The following is a 13,688-nucleotide window of genomic DNA, read 5'->3' as shown; positions in this document are numbered from 1 at the left end:
AAACTTTCATCCCCTTTTTAAACCTGTTAGGGAATGAATTTTACAAAACGCTGAAATTACTTTTATTGTCTTCTAATAATATCCCTAAATACAAAGATTCAAGTCCCGCGCTCGAAAAATTTTTTGATATCCATACAAACTTTCAACCCCTTTTTCACCACCTTGGGGGATAAATTTTCTAAAACGCTGAAATTAGTTTTCTTGTATTTGAATTTGATACATTTTTACAAAGTTTCAAGTTCCTATCTTAAAATAAAATTTGCACCCGAAGACGAACTTTCATCCCCTTTTTAACCCCCTTAGGGGTTGAATTTCCAAAAAATGTTGCAATCACTTTTTTTGTAATCGGCTATTATGCCTTTCTACGAAGTTTCAAAGCATTTGTAATGGATTAAAATTTTCAACCCCCTTTTAACCCTGTTCGGGGATGAATTTTACAAAACGCTGAAATTACTTTTCCTGTCTTCTAATAATATCCCTAAATACAAAGATTCAAGTCCACCACTTGAATTTTTTTTTGATATCCATACAAACATTCAATCCCTTTTTCACCACCTTAGGGGATGAATTTTCAATAACGCTGAAATTAGTTTTCTTGTATTTTAATAATATATCTTTTTACGAAGTTTCAAATTCCTAGCTTAAAAGAAAACTTTAACCCTATACAAACTTTCATCCCCTTTCTAACCCCCTTAGGGGTTGAATTTCTCAAAATCGCTTCTTATCTCTTGTAAACTTTATAAATGCAATCTGGTGTGCAAATTTCAACTTTCTGGCTTTTGTAGTTTCGGCTCTGCGTTGATGAATCAGTCAGTCAGTCAGTCAGTCAGTCAGGACACTTGCATTTATATATATAGAATAATCAATTCGTACACATATAAGTCTATAGCATGCGCTAACACACTTTCATGCATCTAACCAAATGGCTTAATTGTCGTAACACAATGGAATCAATTAACTTTAAACTAATTACAGATGCTTATATAACTATAATGTACAATTTTTTGTAATTCACTCTAGGGGATTCCCCTTTAGTTTTGTAGTGTTGGTAGAGTGGTGTGACCAGCACTCACTTTTAAAAATGGATTAAATTATAGTAAAACCTTTTCATATCATTGTAAGTCAGACCAAGACAAGTCTGCAACGATTTTGATAGCAAACACAGTACAAGTGTTATTTTAAACGTCAAACTTTGGCTAGGCCAGGATATATTCATAATATTACGATATGAATATGACTGATATGAGTCTATGACCCAGGGGCCGAGGGTGATGGTTATTGGTTTTATTGCAGTGCAATTTCAGTGCATTGCGCATCGTTACACGAGGCAAAATCTAGGGTTATGTCACTGTAGTTCGTTTTTATAGCATTTAGTAAAAAGGTAAACAATCTTGACGTGTCTTTTTATTGAAAAACACGTTTGAAAAATAAGTCACGGCAAATATGTAATACTTTATGAATCATATATGATTATTTAGGTACATTATTTTGCTTTCATAAGTAAAACATAGTTGATTATTTATTTATTTAAAACTTTTTGCATTTTTTAAGCGTAATTTTCTGTTCTAATTTTCTGTTCACGCGCGAGCCCGAGGTTTGAACCCACAATTTTAAGTTTGAACACATATACCTACAAAATGTTTAAGGTGTTTGAATTGTGAGTTGTGAGATACTACTTAAGAGGACTCCAGTGGACTTGGAGCATTTAATAACCGGAGTCGTCTTTAAGAACAGTACTCTGCCGAAAACCTTGCACGATTGTGTAAATCATGTAGAAATAGCCATACATTTGACGTGCTCTTCCCCCGCAAAAATTGGCAGAACGCTTTGTACATAAAATGATACCTAAGGCGTCTCCAATTACTAAATGCTTTAAGCCAGTGGGCCTTTTTATTAATGCCTCCAGTAAGATTTAATTCACCTACTTTTTGTGACACACTTAGGTGCAATGATAAGTTAATATATAAATAATATAAATATATGGGACATTCTTACACAGATTGACTAAGTCCCACAGTAAGCTCAAGAAGGCTTGTGTTGTGGGTACAGACAACGATATATATAATATACAAATACTTAAATACATAGAAAACACCCATGACTCAGGAACATATATCTGTATCATCATACAAATAAATGCCCTTACTGGGATTCGAACCCAGGACCATCGGCTTCGCAGGCAGGGTCACTACCCACTAGGCCAGACCGGTCGTAATAGACTACATTAATTAGGTAATTACATCATAAATGCCTTATCTGTCGAAGCATCCTCAAAGTAGATAGGTACTTACAATAATATTATCATAGGCAACCCTATTGTTTGAGTCAAAGATTACGTTTACATGTATAAACAAAGGTTTGTATTGTATTAGTTCTACAACGACTGTCGACTAGAGAAGTTCTGTATAATCAAACATTTAAAAAAATAAAGAATAAAAACTTTGGATTGTCTGTTATAAAACCATAATCACTGTGATCGAAGACCTTAAAAAAAATTAAGAAAAAAGTGTTGTGTTAAAAATGCAGTGTAATTGTGACCATCTCTTGGACAGTTCCAAAGACCACTACTACAACTGTAATGTCGTGTGGGATGAAAGCAAGATTGGCTATCCATGTCCGAAGTAAGCCGGATTGCTTAAGCCGACCACTGACTAACAGGCCGCCGGACGATACCGGCTTGTCAGTTAGAACAAAAATTTGTCAGTTCCGAACAACTGAACGGCCGATATCGTCCGGCGGACTGTTAGTCAGTGGTCAGCTTTATGTTTATTAAACCCTTAAACGAGCAATTCTTGTATATGTATTTATTTATATACCTATATATTTACATATTATGTATACTTATATATTTCGGGGATCTCGGAAACGGCTCTAACGATTTCGATGAAATTTGGTATATGGGGGTTTTCGGGGCCGAAAACATTATCTAGCTAGGTCTTATCTCTGGGACAACACGCATTTTTGAGTTTTTATATATTGTCCGAGCAAAGCTTGGTCTTCCAGATATTTAAAGTGTATAAGTGCATATTTTTAATACAAGAAAAATATTAATTTAATAAGATAAGAAGGCTCTATACATTTTTTAAAAATATTGTGACTGTAGAACTACCACCATTTATCAAAATCGGTGCAGCCAATGAAAGTTACAAAATTGTACTCAAAACTGTGGATTTATTTTCGAGTTTTTGCGAGACTTCATGGCAATTTAAATATACATTCAGCTGTAGATGGAGCCGCCATTAACAGGCGTTCCCCTCTGTCGAAAATAGGCGGCCAATGGTCAACCACATGTCAACCATATGTATGGACTGACGTTTATCTGACATGACGTACCTATACATTAGATGTGCCCCTCCCCCGCAAAAAACGGCAGACTATTTTGTACCGAAAATTTTAGACATGGCGTCTCCATTGGTTATGTCCTCTAAGAGCTGTAGAGAAAAGGTACCTATGCATAGAAGTAAGTATGCAAAGGTGCTAAGCTAATAGTATTTGCTGACTGGACATAAAAAAATACAGATGTGATGTAGTGCATAATTATTTTCCATCGTATTTTCACGGAAACGTAATACGAAAGTGTCTTTCTATTTTAGTCAGTCTCGGAACAAAAAGTACTGTACGGATATGATGGTCGTATTTGTCTACGTGACAGCGTGATAAAACGGTGTCCGTCACTTTCTATCCCACAGTGTTAAAAAGTGACAGTTACTTTATCACGTGGATAAAGATGGATAAAGCCATCCATAATACGCCGGCTGAGATTGACTGAAGTAGCATGACAAATACGAACGTTTCCGAGAAAATACGATGGAAAATAAGTTCTTACCTAGGTCAAAACATTAAAACGGCGTGCCTTTGTAACAGTAACATGTTTGATTTTGTTGTCCTGTTCATAATGTTCATGTGTGATGCACAGGTCATGTCATAAAATATTTCATATTATAATTTCGTTGTGGCTAAATTGCACAATTATGGATTTCTGTGCACTTTTTAAATACTTCAGTGACACAAAATCTGTCATTCCTGTAATTTGGTTTACGAGTGAATTGCAAAAAAAAACGTAATTAACCGCAAGTTAAGAAGCTGTGATTAGTCTTAATTGATTCATTTGTGTTACGAAAATTAACTACATATGCAGAAATTTGTACATAGTTAAGCACATGTAATTAGTCTAAAGTTAATTGATTCCATTGTGTTACTACAGTTAAGTCATTTCTATTTAAGTTAGATACAGGAAAATGTTTTAGTCAATTTTCGTAACACAAATGAATCAATTAAGTTAAGACTAATCACAGTTTCTGCGCTTAGTTACGTAATTTTTTTTTGCAATTCACTCATATTTGTTATGTAACAGGAACCATGACGGGACACTGCGTTTGCGCAACCCGCACCTGCAACACCTGGAGCGTGACTTCATCTACCACCTGGGCCTGGACACTGGCGCCGACGTGCCCGCCATGTTCGGTGACGTCAAGGTACACTACACACACATACACACACACACACACACACACACATACAACTGTAGGTGTATACCGGTGTATGCAGCACTACACCTGGAGCCAACAAACTAAATTTACCAACCAACAAACAAATTTTTATACCATCAAACTAAATTTTAACATATACCTACAAATATAATATAGCCTGTAAGTAAAAACTAGCCAAGTCCATTCTTATTTCCTGATCTTCCTGATCTTTAATGACAGCCCAAGTGAACCGACCGCTTAAATGAGTCCCCGTCGCCCCCGTACCGCTCAGGCGAGGACTCATTTAAGCGGACGGTCTATAGAACTTGGCACTCATATAGATATATCAACTAATTTGCCGGCGAAGTGAACAAGGATGCTATTTTTAAAGTTGAACTTGGCTCTCATTTCGCACAGTAGGCATTGTTGTTGATGGGATTATTTATATCATTGGCAAGGTTAATTCTGTAGTTGGGCTGAAATGATCGAATGACAGCCATGATTAGATAACGTTGCTAAGTGAAGTATTAGGTATGTACAGTCGAGTTCATAAGTATGTATACACTTTTTCACCTTATTGCAATGGATTATGGTAAAGAAATGTATACATATTTATGAACTCGACAGTACTATCCTCGATAATCTGGGGATCCAAGGGCTCTTAGTATGAATACGTACTACGTACATATGATAAAATAGAGGAATTCCTATTCTGTATTCCTGTCGCCTGTCGGGAAAGCCTACGAATGCGGAATAAACAAGTACTGCACATATGGTTTCAGAGGACTATTTAGGTATATTCGGAAATGCTAAACATCGCTGAATAGATATAGATGGTCAAGCAAAACTTGTCAGTAGAAAAAGGCGCGAAACTCAAATTATCTATGAGACGATATCCCTTCGCGCCTACATTTTTCAAATTTGCCGCCTTTTTCTACTGACAAGATCTGCTTGACCAATAAAATGAATTAATCTAGATAGTGAGGTTTCAAGGCGAGTTACTTGATCATTCACTTAGTTCATTTGCAATTTAAGTAATGTAAATGGAGCTTATAGCAAGGTAGGTTGTAGAGCATTCTAAATGTTTTATTGATTTTAAATGTGCGATAGCAAATGATGTCAAAAAAGTGTAGAGTCGGAACAAGCTAACTATGCATGCTATGTATTTGCAATGGCAAAGTGTGCCAATACGTAGGTTGTTCCATAAGTCTTGCAAAAGTGTAACTTCTTATTAAGCTTTTTCAAAATAAAAACCATCACTGTTAATACACTTATGCATGCGTTCCAACCATGTATCAAACATGACCTTCCACCGCTCCTTTATGACAGTGGCGCAGGCTTCATCCCATGCACTCACTAGCTCGTCATCAGTTGCAAACCGTCGTCCTTTTAATTGGCTCTTGATCAGCAAGAAGAGACCAAAATCGCACGGTGCAAGGTCGGGGTTATAAGACGGATGGTACAGCACAGTAAGCCCCGATTGCTCCAAAAACTCCCGAGTTCTAATCGCACGATGAGCGATGATGCAGCGTTATGATGGTGGAGGTGCCAACTGCCCGGATGAGGGATCCAGAGAGAACATAACTTTTGAACTTGTAGGTCTTCGTGTAAAATTGAATTAAGTGTTGATGCACTAATGTGGAGAATGTTCTCAATCTGCCTGCACGTAATTCGCCTATTAATAGTTATCAGTTTTCTAACAGCGTCTATGTTTTCTTGGGTCCTGCTTGTAAAGGGTCGGCCCGGTCTTTCGTCGTCGTCTAAATTATAGTTGCCTCTTTGAAATTCCTTGTACCACCTGAATACGGTAGAAAGGGAAGGGCACTCTTTACCAGAGGCACCGAACAGTTCCCTCGTGGCACTCTTGGTAAAATAATCCACGTTTGAAATTATAATAGAAAATCACTCTGTACTCGCGGTTACCCTTTTCACAATTGTTTCGATCTATTTACCGACTATCACTGCTGGCAGGCTCAACAAACACATCATGTAAGAACTTGTAATTAGTGGCAAATAACCATACGCTCAGTCATACATGTCAAAGCTTGTTAGATTCCTTCCATTGCAAGACTTATGGAACAGCCTACGTATTATTATTAATAATTATATTGTCAATTTCTTAGAAACTATGATGTTTTATAATGACACTCCTCCCTTTGACCTATTGAAATTGGAGAAACTAACGTACTTAGTGATTATGGTCTTTGCTCTCCAAGTAGCTACCTAGAGTTAGACCAAGAATAGTCTGCAGAGATTTTGATAGACGCAGTGCTAGTGTTATGTCAAACTTCTATGAAATGATTATGTACTATTTTGGTTTGGAATGCAATGACTTTGCCTTTGATTTCCGCCATTTTTTAATGTGAAAAAATAAAACCAATGGCAACCGTAAATGGACATAAAAATAATCAAGCCACACAACATACAAGCAAATTTTTACAAAATAAAAATTTTGACAGCAGATAGGTTTCAACAACTAGCCCTTAATCTATCTATATACAGGGCGTCCCACGGCGATGCCACATGGAAGGAAAGTACCTTAAATATCATAGATAGCATATTTTGCTGAAAGAAGACTTCATTTTATTTTTAAAACTTAGTTAAATTGCATTCATACTTTTTTAATTTTTTTTGAAAAAAAATGTATGGAAAAAAATTATCGCGTCATTGGAGGAAAAGTACCTTAATTATTGTAAATAAACGTCTTACTGAAAGAAGACATTATTTCGATTTAAAAAAACAAGTTGAATTGTATTTTAAATAATTTCATGGTTAAACCGGGAATCGAACCCGCTACACGAGAAAAAAAAAATACCTTGTAGCTTTGTCATACCGATCGAAAGGCTTCAATGTGAGAATTATTTTTTTGGTACAAGGTATTTTTTTTTCTCGTGTAGCGGGTTCGATTCCCGGTTTAACCATGAAATTATTTAAAATGCAATTCAACTTGTTTTTTTAAATCGAAATAATGTCTTCTTTCAGTAAGATGTTCATTTACAATAATTAAGGTACTTTTCCTCCAAAGACGCGATAATTTTTTTCCATACATTTTTTCAAAAAAAATTAAAAAAGTATGAATGCAACTTTACTAAGTTTTAAAAATAAAATGAAGTCTTCTTTCAGCAAAATATGCTATCTATGATATTTAAGGTACTTTCCCTCCATGTGGCATCGCCGTGGGACGCCCTGTATATAAATGCAAGTGTCCTGACTGACTGACTGACTGATTCATCAACGCAGAGCCGAAACTACAAAAGCCAGAAAGTTGAAATTTGCACACCAGATTGCATTTATAAAGTGTACAAGAGATAAGAAGCGATTTTGAGAAATTCAACCCCTAAGTGGGTTAAAAAGGGGATGAAAGTTAGTATGGGGTTAAAGTTATCTTTTAAGCTAGGAATTTCAAACTTCGTAAAAAGATATATTATTAAAATACAAGAAAACTAATTTCAGCGTTTTTGAAAATTCATCCCCTGAGGTGGTGAAAAAGGGGTTGAAAGTTTGTATGGATATCAAAAAAATTTCCGAGTGGTGGACTTGAATCTTTGTATTTAGGGATATTATTAGAAGACAGGAAAAGTAATTTCAGCGTTTTGTAAAATTCATCCCCTAACAGGGTTAAAAAGGGGTTGAAAATTTTAATCCATTACAAATGCTTTGAAAGTTCTTAGAAAGGCATAATATCCGATAAGAAAAAAAAGTGATTGCAACGTTTTTGGAAATTCAACCCCTAAGGGGGTTAAAAAGGGGATGAAAGTTCGTCTTCGGGTGCAAATTTCATTTTAAGCTAGGAACTTGAAACTTTGTAAAAACGTATCAAATTCTAAATTAAGAAAACTAATTTCAGCGTTTTAGAAAATTCATCCCCCAAGGTGGTGAAAAAGGGGTTGAAAGTTTGTATGGATATCAAAATTTTTTTCGAGCGCGGGACTTGAATCTTTGTATTTGGGGATATTATTAGAAGACAATAAAAGTGATTTCAGCGTTTTGTAAAATTCATCCCCTAACAGGGTTAAAAAGGGGATGAAAGTTTGTATGGGGTTAACGTTTTCTTTTGAGCTAGGTACGTGAAACTTCGTTAAAAGATATATTATTAAAATACAAGAAAAGTAATTTCAGCGTTTTAGAAAATTCATCCCTCAAGGCGGTGAAAAAGGGGTTGAAAGTTTGTATAGATATCAAAAAAATTTTCGATCGCGGGACTTGAATCTTTGTATTTGGAGATATTATTAGAAGACAATAAAAGTAATTTCAGCGTTTTGTAAATTTCATCCCCTAACAGGGTTAAAAAGGGGATGAAAGTTTGTATGGGGTTAATGATTTCTTTTGAGCAAGGAATTGGAAACTTCGTTAAAAGATATATTATTAAAATACAAGAAAACTAATTTCAGCGTTTTTGAAAATTCATCCCCTAAGGTGGTGAGAAAGGGGTTGAAAGTTTGTATGGAGATCAGATATTTTGTGAGTGCCGAACTTGAATCTTTGTATATAAGGGCATAGGTACCTATTATGAGAATACAAAAAAAGTAATTTCAGCAACCAATATCAAAATCCACTTGACTTAAAACTTTATACAACTTGCATATGAAAATTATAGGTACTAAAGATGTAAAATGTTGAAGATAAGATTCCACGCGGACGAAGTCGCGGGCAACAGCTAGTGATCATAATATGTTTCAGTTTGTCTGTATGGGCGGCACTAAGCACCGCATGCGCGAATTCGCTCTCCACATAAGACAGGCGCTGGGTCTGCCTGACACAGGCAAACTGGAGAATTTGACCAAACACGCGCATCGCTACGCCATGTACAAAGTCGGCCCTGTCATCTCTGTCAGCGTAAGTAATAATCATCTATGAAGTTCATGTGAGGCAAGCTGTTTCACTGACACATCGTCGGGTGACAAGCAAATGTCACTAAGTACTATCAAAAAATTAAAGTAACAATGCACTTTATTACACTTGTCACACGGTTTATTGTCCAATAATTTCAATGGTGTTAGTTAGTGACTTTTGCTTGTCACCTGACGACATGCAAACTGAAGAATCGGGCTGAATCGGCCCAAACATGCTTACCGCCTACCGATACGCCATATAAAATACCATAAGTGTAAAAAGTTGTAGGTAAAGTGTCATTTTTGTCAGCGTAAGTTTCTATGAAACACATCGCCAGGTGACAAGCAAAAGTCACTAATTACTAAAAAAAAATTAAACAAAAATCGACCTTCTTTCAGTCCTAATATGGTTCACTGTGGCTATGAACTTGTGGTGGTACCTATTGACTTTTGCTTGTCACCCGACGACATATTAATGTTTCACATCATGCGTTGTGCGGATGCCCAAATGGTTATTCAAGTAGATCTAGATGTAGTGAACAATCCTTTGCCGTATTTTCTCGGAAACTTTCGTATTTGTCTTAATTGTTACTTCAGTCAACCTCAACACCTACTCTCTGTACTGAGACTGAATGAAATAGCATAACACGTTCGTGCGTTTCCGTAAAAATACGATGGCAAAGGATTATTCACTACATCTGTACATATTTAACTAAACTCTGGAGAACTTCCAAGTCCTTTCAAGAACGAGAAGATTTGACGTTGGCAGTTAATCTTCCACCATACAAAGTAAAATCTACCAATACCATATATTATATATTATGTAACTTTTGGCATAAATTTGGCCAAATTCCCGAATTCCAATCACACAACCCTGGATACTCTGTTACGATTGATTAATCTTTCATGACCTCCATCACTGTTAAATATTGCAATGCTTTTCCAGCACGGCATCGGAATACCTTCCATGAGCATCCTTCTTCAGGAGATGTTCAAGCTGCTCTACTACGCGCGCGCGAAGGACCCAGTGTTCTTCAGAATAGGGACCAGTGGGGGTCTCGGTGTACCTCCGGGGTCGGTGGTTGTGTCCTCATGGGGCCTGAATGGGACCTTGGAGAAAAGTTACGATATTGTAAGTGGACATTTCCAATAAGGCCTAGTCTCTACCCTTAGGGTTGGTAGGTTAGATGGTCGCTTTCGTAAACACTAGTGCACACGTCAATCCCTGGGATTAGTTGTCAAGCGGACCCCAGGCTTCCATGAGCCGTGGCAAAATGCCGGGATAACGCGAGGAAGAAGAAGATTGTAAGTGGACATTTCGTGCAGGGCGCGCTAGCTGCGCAGCTATCTACTAGTGAAGTACTTATGAAGTTGATTCAACCCCTTTGTTTTAGCCTGTGTTGGGCAAGGTGCGTAAACTGCCGTCCTTCTTCGATGAGCGGCTGTGCCGGGAAGTGCAGTCAGTAGCCACAAACGAGGGTTACACCACTTATATCGGAGGCACAATGGCTGCTGATGATTTCTATCGAGGTGAGAAATACACAATGATCTTCAGATTTCGTTTATTTGTATGGAGTGCCACAACCCACAATGTATTACACCTATATATTTTCGCTTACGGCGAATCTGCCCTACTTTAAATATCTACCCAATATTAAAGAGTATTTGTAATTGTTTATAGGGCTGAAATGACACTGTGAAATCTATTAAACTAAATCTATCCCTTATTTTCCAGGCCAAGCTCGCCTTGACGGACCATTCTGCGACCACACAGAAGCGGACAAAATATCCTTCCTTCGCACTCTCTCAGAGCTAGGTGTGAAGAACATAGAAATGGAAGCCACAGCCTTCGCCGCGTATACCAGGGAGGCAGGAGTGCGAGCAGCTGACGTGTGTGTCACCCTTCTGGACCGACTGCAGGGCGACCAGGTTCGTAACTTTGACAAGAGAGGGTGCTGATATCAAACGCGTAAAGTTATCTTAGTATACTTATAGATGGCGTGATAATTAATATAGGTTGTTAGGAAGATTGATGATTTAATAAGTTTTTGGAAAAAAAATCATTTTTGGTACAAGTATTTATCGCTGACTGTACTTTTCTTTCCACAGACTACTAATAGTCATCGAGACAATTCTAAAAAACCCTAACAGTATTAGGTTCCGTTGTTTTATCACAGAGTTCCTATGACCACCTCCGGTCTCCATCATCAGATCAGCTCGATGACACCATAATATTGCATTGTCACCTGACTTACGTATGTATGCAAAATTTCAGCTCAATCGGAAACCGGGAAGTGGATCAAATTTAACTTGCAAGATTTGATTACACACAGACAGACAGACAGACAGACAGACAGACAGACAGACAGACAGACAGACAACGGTCAGGTGAAACTAAATAAAAGCTTGTAAAAACAGAGGTCATGGGCTATCTGGGTGGGTTTTTGATCCTTTCTCAAACTTGTCTCTTCATCGTACAGGTGACGTCAAGCAAAGCTACGATGCTGGAGTGGCAGAACCGTCCTATAGCCCTGGTGGGAAGTTTCATCGTCAAATGCTGCAAGCGCCGGGGTTTGGTCCATGGTAGTCAATGATAAATGGGGGTTTTTGTCATATGCAAAAATATAGGTGTACCTACGTATCTACCTGGGTCTCTGGGCCCCTGTTTCGGCAGGTTAAGGCTCTTGAGAGTGAGTTGAGAGTTTGTGTATTTTTTTTAAATATTACTAAGCATATCAATACCTTTGAAGCTTTTGAATATGTTATATTAGTTCTTTGTTAATAATTTAATGTATAAACTGTAGGGTTTTAGTTGAAACTTTTTTTTATATGAATTTTTTCGTGAACCTCTTATTTGGCTCCCATTTCGTGATACAAATTTAGGTCAGCTCCTAAATTCGTGAATTCGTGTCCCCTGTTTCGGCATAAAGTTTTCTTAGAGTAATTGGTGATAAATTGATAATTTGCTGATAATCATTTTAAATATTTAACGGTCTTACCTACTTACGAATAATTGTAAGGTCAAATAAAAAATAATAATAATAAAAAATGTTAAATTGAGAGCTAGCTTAAAGTTTTTTGTACTCGTCGACTTTAATGGTTGAATTAAGACATATGGTTTACCATATGGGTACTTTAATACTTGATTAAAAGTCAAACTATTTAATCTAAATAAAAAATAAAAAAATAAAATTAAAAATATAAAAAATAATTAAAAATAATAATTATTTACAAAAAATAATTTACTATCTTATACGTTAAAAATAAACATACACAAAAATAAATCAAATTTTAATAATAAATAAAATTGTGCTAGTAGTTAATATGATCATATACGTGGAACATACCTTAAAATTTTTAACTCGGGTCACATTCAAACTCGTTTTATGAGAATTCTAGTGAAAAAAACATATACCGAATTTCGCTCATACGAAACTTCATGAAATACATTAATTGTTTTCTAATTTATTTTTTTAATTATCTTTGTTGTTATATTTAAAAACAAGCACTCAAAATGTATCTAGAAAATCCTTGATTCGTTAGTGGCACGAAATAGGAGACACACGTAAGATAAAATGACCGCTATTTCGTGAGTCGATTTATTGCAATTTTAAGTTATTTCTATGCATATATTCAATCTTTTTTCTTATCAAATCAATTACTAAGGAACCCACAGAAACACTCCCAAAAACTTTTATTCGAATGGGTTTAGCTTTTCCTTCCTATAAGCTTAACCCTTTACCAGGCCCCGAAGAACCAGCGTGTCTTAATACGTACTTTATATGCTGTTGCAACCGTATTGAACGCCTTGTAAAAAATGTATTTATGAAAGTCGGAGATCTTCCTCTAAACCAGAAATAAAAATGTGGGTTACGGTTATCCCATCGCCTGTCTAAGTAATGAACTGTCATACTAGATTTTGTCTTATTATATTCTTGATCAGGCCAAGGGATATATTCCACCCACATCTTATATCGGTTATAATAGTCAAGGTTTAACTCCAAATCTCCTACGAACCATTATATCAATCACTGAAAACATTATTTTATGATCTTCATTCATGGCACGCTTCAAAATCCAATAATATATCTTTAGCAGCCATTTAAATCCACTTGACCAGTGATGTTAGTGGTTTGTTTACAAATTCGAACACTTTACTGAATTTAAGAAAAACACAAGCAGATATATAGAACCATTTTTTGTTATTTTCATGATTTTAATGATTGTAAGGTAATATAATCATATATTTTGCTAAATACTCCTGCGTCCTTGTGATATGACCAGAATTAGGATGTGGGATGACTCTATCCCATTGCCTGGCTAGAATTTGCCTGTGTGGGAACTATTCTTCCCATGACCCGATTAGATTTTGGGGCTCTTTGGTTTT

The 13,688-nt window shown here is 36.4% G+C and overlaps 2 protein-coding genes across 2 annotated transcripts in view; one reads left to right on the top strand and one right to left on the bottom strand.

Annotated features, from left to right (window-relative positions):
• LOC134678739 (uncharacterized) overlaps nt 1-13,688 on the bottom strand; it is a 336,630-nt gene that overhangs the window by 157,956 nt on the left and 164,986 nt on the right. The gene's annotated exons all lie outside the window — the stretch shown is intronic.
• On the top strand, nt 2,452-11,895 carry LOC134672064 (uridine phosphorylase 1-like). The gene is made up of 7 exons (XM_063529968.1): nt 2,452-2,621; nt 4,355-4,475; nt 9,150-9,305; nt 10,248-10,433; nt 10,696-10,831; nt 11,037-11,230; nt 11,782-11,895. The coding sequence occupies exons 1-7, from the start codon at nt 2,521-2,523 to the stop codon at nt 11,893-11,895; spliced, it is 1,008 nt and encodes a 335-aa protein (XP_063386038.1). The 5' UTR covers nt 2,452-2,520.

The sequence above is a fragment of the Cydia fagiglandana genome, chromosome 2, assembly GCF_963556715.1.
Source record: "Cydia fagiglandana chromosome 2, ilCydFagi1.1, whole genome shotgun sequence".
Classification (NCBI taxonomy): Eukaryota; Metazoa; Arthropoda; class Insecta; order Lepidoptera; family Tortricidae; genus Cydia; species Cydia fagiglandana.
This window is presented reverse-complemented; position numbering and strand designations above follow the sequence as displayed.

Coding starts and splice junctions, on each gene's coding strand:
- LOC134672064 (XM_063529968.1), top strand. CDS start 2,521: ATGCAGTGTAATTGTGACCATCTCTTGGACAGTTCCAAAGACCACTAC. Junction 9,306..10,247: donor GCCCTGTCATCTCTGTCAGC/GTAAGTAATAAT, acceptor ATGCTTTTCCAG/CACGGCATCGGAATACCTTC. Junction 11,231..11,781: donor ACCGACTGCAGGGCGACCAG/GTTCGTAACTTT, acceptor TTCATCGTACAG/GTGACGTCAAGCAAAGCTAC.